Here is an 8,484-nt window from a genome sequence, read left to right on the forward strand (position 1 = left end):
GCACCACCAGCAACTTCGGTTTCATTGGGCGCCTTTGCTGCCGATGGGATGAGAAAGCGCTTTTCCATCGTAAGGATGGGGCCACATCACTGTGTCACTGATGTCTCAGGCCTGGATCCCTGCCTCCGTCTCCTGGGGTACCCGATCAGCCTCGTTCTGTATTTCCCAGCCATTAAGCCAAGTCAGGATCAGGCCCAGGTGGGCTGCTCAGTCCCTCTCCTGGGCAGGTTCCACCCTGCCCACAAAACCTCTCCTCCCTCTACCCCTCCCCCCCCCCCCCCAGCAAACAACGACCAGGATTTAAGGAAATTATTAGCAGAGTCATTACTCCTGTGGCCACGCTAATAAAACCCCCATGCATTCTGAGCCGGCCACCGGGAGATTGCAGCAGTGGGTGAAACCCATCCCTGGGCTGCTTCGGCGCTGCTACCTGCGATTCATCATGGATCCTTTCTTTGCATTGTTTAACATTTTTCCTCCCCCCCCCCCCCCCCAAAAAAAAAAAAAGCCCAAACCTCTAAATTTACCAGCAGGCAGCTCCACTGCCTGGTTGAAGGGGGAAAGGGGGGATGGAGAAGAGGGGTGGTGGTGGAGGATGCTGCTGGGGGTTTGGATGCTGTTGGTGCATCCACTGGTCCCCATCCTTCCCCAGCTGGGGCTGCAATGGCAGCGGGGTGGGAAGGAGCGGGAGGGGGGCACCGCGGTGGGCGAGGGTGGCCAGGGAAGAGGCGCAGGGGGCTAGTGGGAGGTGGGCACGAAAAACTGGGGTACGCTTAGCCCCCCGGCACCTGCATCAAGGAGCAGCGGGTCCCTCCTCACCTCCTGGCAGCGGCTTTGTCCCCGCTGCCTTCCCCTGCTCCCCGGAGGCCCTGGGCGAGGAGCAGCCCGGGGCCAAGCCACCGCCTCCCGGTGCAGCATCCCGCTTCGCCCCGTACCTGCTTCTCGCCGCCGACCTCCTGCGCTTGGCTCCTCCGGCGAGGGCAGCATCTCTCCCGCGTCCCCGCCGGCGGCCACCGTCGCCGCCGAGCAGAGCGAGCCGGAGGGCTAACGGAGGGGGGGGACGGGGGGACGGGAGGGACGGAGCACGCACACCCGCTCCGGTGCACAAAGGAGGCGGCTGCCGAGCGGCTCAGGGCTTTGTCGGGGAGGAGGGATGCCCGGCAGGAGGGATGCAGCCCCGGGAGGAGGCAGGAGCAGCGGGTAGCATCCGGCTCCCCGCGGCCAGCGGCACCTCCATGCCAGCCGGGCCCTGGGGAAGGAGGGAGGGTGGTGGCTGCGGGGGGGAGGAGGAGGAGGGGGAGGAGGAGGAGGAGGAGGAGGAGGAGGAGATCAGAGGCTGAAGGCCCTGGTGGGGCGGCGGGAGGGCGAGGGCTGCTGGGCACCCTGGGGACGGCGGGGTCCCCTGGCGCTGCTGGGCTCAGGGGGGGGCGTTCATGGCGAAGGTAGGGGCGAGGGAGGGAAGGAGGGAGGGATGGAGGGAAGGAGGGAGGGCGAGCGCTAGCAGCCGCCTCCTCCTCCTTTGCAGCCTGAACCCGGACTGTTTCTCTCTGCCGCTTTCCTCCTTCACAGCTCCCTCTGCCTGTCTCCCCACGAACACCGCGGGCCCTCCGCCGGGCCTTGCTGCCATGCGGCAGCCCGCCGGCCTCATCCTGCATCTCCCCTGCACCCCCAATCCCACCTCCTCCATCCCCACCCCCCATCCCCAGTGAAGTCCCTGCCCCTGGCAGGCTCCTGGCCGGGATCACCGCGGAGCATCCCCCCAGGGGGGCCACTTGGTGCAGGGTCTGTGGCTGAGCACGGGTACCTGCATTCCTCCTTCCCTATCTCAGGCTGAACCCATGGTTGCAAGGACCCTGACTTGGTCCTGAGACAGTTCCTGAACACTCCAGCTTGGTCCTGTTCTGGTCCCTGAGCACCCTGGCTTTTTCCCTGGCTTGGTCCCCAGCTGGTCCCCAAGCACCCTGGCTTGGTCCTGATACAGTCTCTGAGCACCTCAGCTTCATCCCTGGCTTCGTCCTGATCTGGTCCCTGATCAACCTGGCTTGATCTCTGGCTTGGTCCTCATTGAGTCCCCAGGTGCCCTGGCTTGGTTGCCAGCTGGTCCTCAAGCATGCTGGCTTGGTCCCTGACTTGGTCCTGATCTGGTCCCCGATCACCCCCGCTCAATCCCTGAGTTGGTCCTAATCCAGTCCCCGAGCACCTCAGCTTGGTCCCCAGCACTGAAGGCACCCAGTATTCGTGTTTTCTTGTCACTGATGTGGACATGGGGGAAGATGGCAGCGTTGGCACCAGGATGCTGCTGCCCTGGGGGGGAATGGTTGTCCCATTCCCTGAGTAGCCCCAGGTTTCAGGGCGCAACCGGTCCTCCTCTCCTAAAAACACAAGCACGTGTGCTCAGTCCCATCCCACCCCAGAAGCAGCCGCACACAGCTGCGGTCATGGATGCCCCCGTCCACCCCCCCCCTCCCTCTGCACCGCTGGCCAGGGGAGCAGAGGGAGAAGACACCAGCCCAGGTGCCTTCACAGAGCTTTCAGACTCAGCATCAATAATAGATGCACTTTCGGAGGGGTATTAATAAAGGCCTCATGCATCATGCATGGCCAGCAGCATGGGGGAAAGCAGCACTGTTTACTGCCCGGTGAGAGCTGCCATCCCGTGGAGATGTGCCCAAAAGACGGCCTCTTTCCAAAGGAAACCTGGGTGCTGAGGTCCTTATTAACGATATCTGGGGTGTCCCCCCCAAAAAAGTGTTTTTTTTTTTCTGGTGCCTGGGGCCATCTGCATCCCATGGAGTGGTCCTTGCTCAGGATCAGGCTCCCATGCACATGGGGTGATTCAGGAGCTGGGGCCAGCAGTGCTCAGGGCTGGTGGGTTCTCACTTGAGGGGCAACAGCACCCTTGGGTGTCGTCAGAGGTGTGAGCTCTTAGGGACAGGTGTGAGGGGACATTTAGGATTTCCCCTTCAATGTGGTGTCCTTCTGGCCCCTTCCCCATCCCGTCCCTGCTAGCAGCCCTTGGGGACCCTATGTCCCTTGCCCAGTTTCCCACCCCAACTCCACAGGGTCCTCCCACCCCATGACAAGTTCAGTGAGGGTCAGTGGATTTTGCCAGAAGATTTCAGCAGCAGACGAAACCCATCCTGGGATAACAGTATAATTGGGGTTTAGTCCTGGGATGCTTCAGTCTACATGTTGGCAAAGGGTTCAGGGGCATGAGGCAGGGACACCCCCCTTTCCTCCATAACATGGTTGGGTGGCAGATCTCCCCTCTCCAGGGCTGGTGGAGGGGACAAAATCTGTCAGAGAGCGTTGATTTGCAGCCATGACCCTTCCCTGCCTCAGTTTCCCCCTCGGCAAGAAAAGGTTGATCATTCCCAAAACACCTGAGCATCGATGACAACTGCTGAGCCCCAAGCCAGGGACATGCTACCCTTTCCCCTCTGCCCACCTCCCTCCATTCCCACACGCACCTTCTCCTGCCAATTAATTGAAACCAAAGACCGGCGTGCCCCATCTGAGTGAGCATCTCCTGTTAGAAGGATGAGGTTTTGGAGTTGCATGGTTTTAACTGATTTTTAACCACTGGAGGAAGGATGCTCTGCTATCAGTGGCACCTTCGAGGCTGCAACATTTTCTCCTATGCTGTCCGACCCCTGGACATTCCCAGGAGAAAGGAAACAGCATCTCTCTGCCATTTAAAATGCCAAAAGGGAGGGAGAAAACGGCTTCCCCCCGGCTTCGCAGGGCACTGCATCCTGCCTGCCTGATGGTGCCTGGATCTTCTCCAGCCCTGGGGATGTGCCAGGTTGAAAATGGGGAGCGGGGCTGTGTTTCACCCCATTTCTTGTGGGTGCACACAGGGTATCCACACCCCACGGGGGGACCAGGAGCCCAGGGTGGGGGGTCTGGGCTGGCCTTTGTGGTCCCTGCAGTTGATCCCACGGCTCTGGATCCAAGTAGGGCAGATCTCACCAGGGCTTGGCTCCATTGGAACAAACCTGGAGGCACGTCCCCCTTTTCAGAGGGGCAACCAGCAGCGGGGAGTGGGGATCCCTTCCCCTCTCTGTCCCGGGACAAGACTCTTCTCCCGGGATGAGTCGCCCACCCTGGGGATTTGGGGATGCTCGGGAGGAGGGTCACCAACCCACCCACTGCACTGACTGATTTTTCTCTCCCTGCTAATTATTTCAGCACCTTTTTACCCATACATGGCAGCTAGAGGTCAAAAACGCAATAGAAATACCACTGGCCTCAACTGCTACACGGGACCGAAAGGCACAGAGCAACCCCAGCGAGGTCTTAGATCAGCTCAAATCTTTAATTAGAAAAATAGACACAATTTTCTAATATTATTTTTCTTTTTACAAACAGGAAAATAATAATAGTAATAGTAATAATGACATCACCTTTCCAAAGGGACCGTTATGCACCAGTTGCTGGAGCCTGGTGGCATCTCTCTCCTTTGGGAGAAAGGACCGGTGCAGCCGCAGCCCCCGACGGCGTTGGCCGGTAAACAGCCGGTCGGGAGCATCGTGTAAAGTGCTGGCAGGGGAAATCACAGTCGGGTCGCTACAAACGCAGGATGTCCAGGGGTTTGGGTATATAAAAAAACATCTTGGTGGTGATTTATTTCTGTACATGTGTTTGTTTTTTTTTTTTTTTTTTCTTTCCCCTCTTTGGAACAGGAGCTATAAAAATGCCTCAGTCCCTGCAGTTTTGGAGATGGCTCCGGGTGGCCGGAGCCGTCATATCCCTCCTCTGCAGCCAGTGGTCCAGTGCTGCGGCATCGCCTCTGCCTCCCGCATGCTCCTCTCCTCCCTGGCACGGCCTGATCTGCCGTCATCTTCTCCAGGGCCACCCCAGGAGGATATTTCCACCCCGGCTCTCCAGTGAGATGCTCAGGGGACCTTGGGAAACATTGTCTCCCAGCACTCAGGTTGGGGCTTCACAGTGTCCCGAAGGAGAGACCCACCGAGAAGAATCCCAAACCTTTGAGCTTCTCCTCTGTCCGGGCTTTCTGCTTCAGGTGAACCTTGCTGTGGCGCTTCTTCTCATCACTTCTGGCAAAGCGGCGGCCACAGGTGTCGCAGGAGAAGGGCTTCTCACCAGTGTGGGTACGGATGTGGGTGGTGAGGTGGTCACTGCGGCTGAAGTTCCTCAGGCAGATGCGGCACTGGAAGGGTTTGTGGCCCGTATGGATGCGGAGGTGCCTGTTGAGCTCATCTGAGCGGGCGAAGCTCCTGATGCAGTTCTCTACCGGGCAGGCAAAAGCCTTCTCGTGGGGTTTTGGGCAGAAGCATTTGGAAGAGCACTTGGTCCTGCGGGTCTTCTTCTTGGGCTCAGCCAAGGCAGGAGGGTTGGGGGGCAGCAGGGAAGGGATGGAAGAAGTGGTGGGGTGGCCCAAAAAGTCCGTGGGGGGGATGGAGGGCGAGGGGTGAGGATGGAGGAGCTCGGCAGAGCTCATCAGACCTGGCAGCACTTCAGGCTGGGCCAAGGAGGTGTCGAACTCCGGCATTAATGGAGGAGGGAGACTGTGGATCTTGGTGTCGGCAAAGTCTCCACGGGCCGGGAAGTTTTCTGGCTCACAGCCGAAGCCCAGATGGGTGCTGAAGCAGGCAGCATCCTCCGCCAGGCTGCTGAGCTCCGACTGGCAGCTGATGGACAAGACGCTCTCCATCTTGGAGCCCAACGGGTGGAATAGCCCCTGGCTGCCCTCCCCAGCCGGGAAGGCTTCGGGAGAATGGTAACCGGTGGGCAAGTAGGCCTGATGCTGGGTGACGGGCTCCCACTGGGCACAGGAGGCTTTAAATTTGTCCAGGGGTGGGGAACCAGAGGGCAGCTTGATGTCCTGCTTGTTGTCCAGGAGCTTGGGCTGGAAGAAGCACTGCGAGGTGTTTCCCAAGGTGGATTGTGCCTGGAGGGGTTGAGCACCCTCCGCTGTGGGAAAGCTGCTGTAGCCCTGCTCTGGGAAGGGAGCTTGGGTGGATCCATTCATTTCAGGCTGGCAGGCAGTGTAAAGGTCCAGCTGGCTCTGAGCCACTTCGGGACAGGGGTAAAGAGCATCCAGGTGCCTTTGGTGGCCCTCAGAGGAGGTGAAGGGAGAGATGCCCAGGATCCCCGACATCAGGTTGAAGAGGGATTCCTGGTCCTGGGGGTGCTCCGGTACTGCCTTGATGAAGAAGCTGCCGGTGTAGCTGAGCGAAGGGGAGGGCTGGCTGCCCAGGAGGGAGTAATCCACCGCCCCACCACTCATCGGGGCGCCCAGCAGCTCACCTGGGGACGCAGAGGGGACAGTGATCAGAGGGATGGAGGGATGCAGGGATGGGGGGGGGGGGGGGGGGGGAGGGCAGCATACGGGGGAACAGCAGGAGGCTGATGTTGCGTCACTGTGAGGTCCCCGTCCTAGCCGTGTCCCCAGAATCGCACAGGGAGCCCTGGGCTTCACCCCCACTTCCCCAGCAGGACCCCCAGGACCCCCACACTGGACTAGGGGGGACTGTTGAACCCCCAGGCAGGGGCTGGGAGCAGAGGAGGGGGAGATGCCCGATTCCTGGCTGCAGCTATCACTCCCAGCGGGGTCCCTCATCCCTGCCCAGCTCCCCCCTGTCCTTACCTCCGAGGAAATCAGCCTCTGCCAGAAGTTGTTGCTCAGGCTGCCCCAAGCCCTGCAGGTCTCCGGTTTTCATCTCGCAGCTCTCTTCGTATTTGGAGTAAACCGGGTCCGGGCAGGAGAAATCCATAACGTTGAGCATCTCCCCTGGAGGCACGGCCGGAGCGGCGAGGCCGGGCTGGGGCGAGCCGGGGGATGCTCAGGGAGAGTCGGCGGATGCTCCGGGGTGCTTGGGGGGAGCCGGGGGATGCTCCGGGGTGCCGGGACTGATGCGGGAGATGCCCGGGGTAGGTGCCAGGGACCGGCTGGGGGGGATGCTCCGGGTTGCTTGGGGCAATCCGAGTGATGCTCCGGTGTGTTTGGGGCAATCTGGAGGATGCTCCGGGGTGTTTGGGGCAATCTGGAGGATGCTCCGGGGTGTTTGGGGCAATCTGGAGGATGCTCCGGGGTGTTTGGGGCAAGCCGGGTGATGCTGGGGTTGGGTGCCGGAAGGGATCCGGGGGGTGTGCTGTGCCCCGGGGGTGGGTGAGGTGCCGGGGGGGGGGAGGGGGGGCGCAGGCAGGGGCCGGCAGCAGCGGCAGCCCGTGCGGACGCCCGGCTCTCCCTCCCCGCCGCTCCCTTTATAGCTGCAGCGGGGCTGCTCCGACCTTCCGCCGCAGCCATTTCTGGAGTCCCCAGTGAGGCTGCCGTGACGTAAATGCCCATATATGGACTCAGGATGTAGGCTAGGGAGTCCCAATAAGGAAATCTCTCCCGTGACGCGCTGCCCCCTCCCTCCCCCTCCCCCCTCCCTTCCCCTCCCCCTTTTTTCTCCCTCTGTGTTTTTTCTCCCCCCCCATCTCTCTCTTTTTAACTAATAATCGCGATATTTTTAACAAATCGCTGCAGGGCTCGCAGCTGCTGCTCTGCGTGTGTGTGTGTGTGCACAGCATCCCCCCCCACCCCCCCCACCCCCCTGCAATACTGTCCGCATCCCCCCCATCACACCTTCTGCATCAACACACCCTTGCACATGGACATGCACACACACGGGTGTGCAAGTACACGCGTGTGCCCACAGCCTTTGCTTTCCTCTGGCATCAGCTTTGTCCCTGCAATTCCCACGGCTGGGGCAGGGGAAGGCGGGGGGACGCTGGGCACCACTCTGGATCCGGCCCTTGCGCCGCAGCAATGCACTGGGGCTTTGGCTCCCCTCCCAACGTGGGCTGCTGTTCTTCCAGATTTACATCTCCCCAGGCTCTTATTTGCCTTATGCTATTTTTTCCCTGTGAATGCCTTTTGTTGCTCTTGTTCCTTCTAGAAGCGTGAATGGTGCTGGGTTTGCTATTCCCCCCCTCCCTCCCCTCCTTTCCGTGCCTGATTTTGCAATACTTTCTGCTGGCATTTCGTATTTGCTTTGATTCAGAGCCGTGAAGTGGATGCCTGCTCCTCCTGCGAGCGAGCAAGTGGCCAAATGCTGCAGCCAGCTCCCTCGCCGTGTTTCAGTCATCCGAGTTCATGGCTCCCACCCAGGCCAGCGTGTGACAGGCATGGATTCGGGCTGGGAGAGGGCAGATCCACTGCAAATCCTACTGGCTCATCAAAGGGGGATGTTTTAAGAGCGACTCAACAGAAGCAGTGATTTGGAAGGATCCTGGCAGTGCTTCCACCCCCGCTGCAGTGCCCTGAGTATCTTCCCAACCCCCAGCTGCTGCGGTGGGGTGAAGCCTCCAGTGGAACAAGGCTGGAGGCTTCCCTGCTTGGTTGTTTGGAGATTCCAAATCTCCAGCATCAATTCGGAGCTGATCCTGGATGAGCGGCGATGCTTTGGGGAGCAGATCACCACTGGCATCCAGCACAGGCAGTTTGAATGGGGAAGGGAAGGTTTTCTCTTG

At 60.2% G+C, this 8,484-nt stretch overlaps 1 protein-coding gene across 1 annotated transcript; it reads right to left on the reverse strand.

The window, feature by feature from the left end:
- Positions 1 to 4,945: 4,945 nt before the first annotated feature.
- On the reverse strand, positions 4,946 to 6,752 carry EGR4 (early growth response 4; the record flags this gene model as incomplete). Its single annotated transcript, XM_082482884.1, has 2 exons — positions 4,946 to 6,273; positions 6,614 to 6,752. 2 exons carry the CDS (start codon positions 6,750 to 6,752, stop codon positions 4,946 to 4,948), a joined length of 1,467 nt encoding a protein of 488 aa, XP_082339010.1.
- Positions 6,753 to 8,484: the final 1,732 nt, after the last annotated feature.

Source organism: Vanellus vanellus, assembly GCF_965231255.1.
Source record: "Vanellus vanellus genome assembly, chromosome: 4".
Lineage (NCBI taxonomy): Eukaryota > Metazoa > Chordata > Aves > Charadriiformes > Charadriidae > Vanellus > Vanellus vanellus.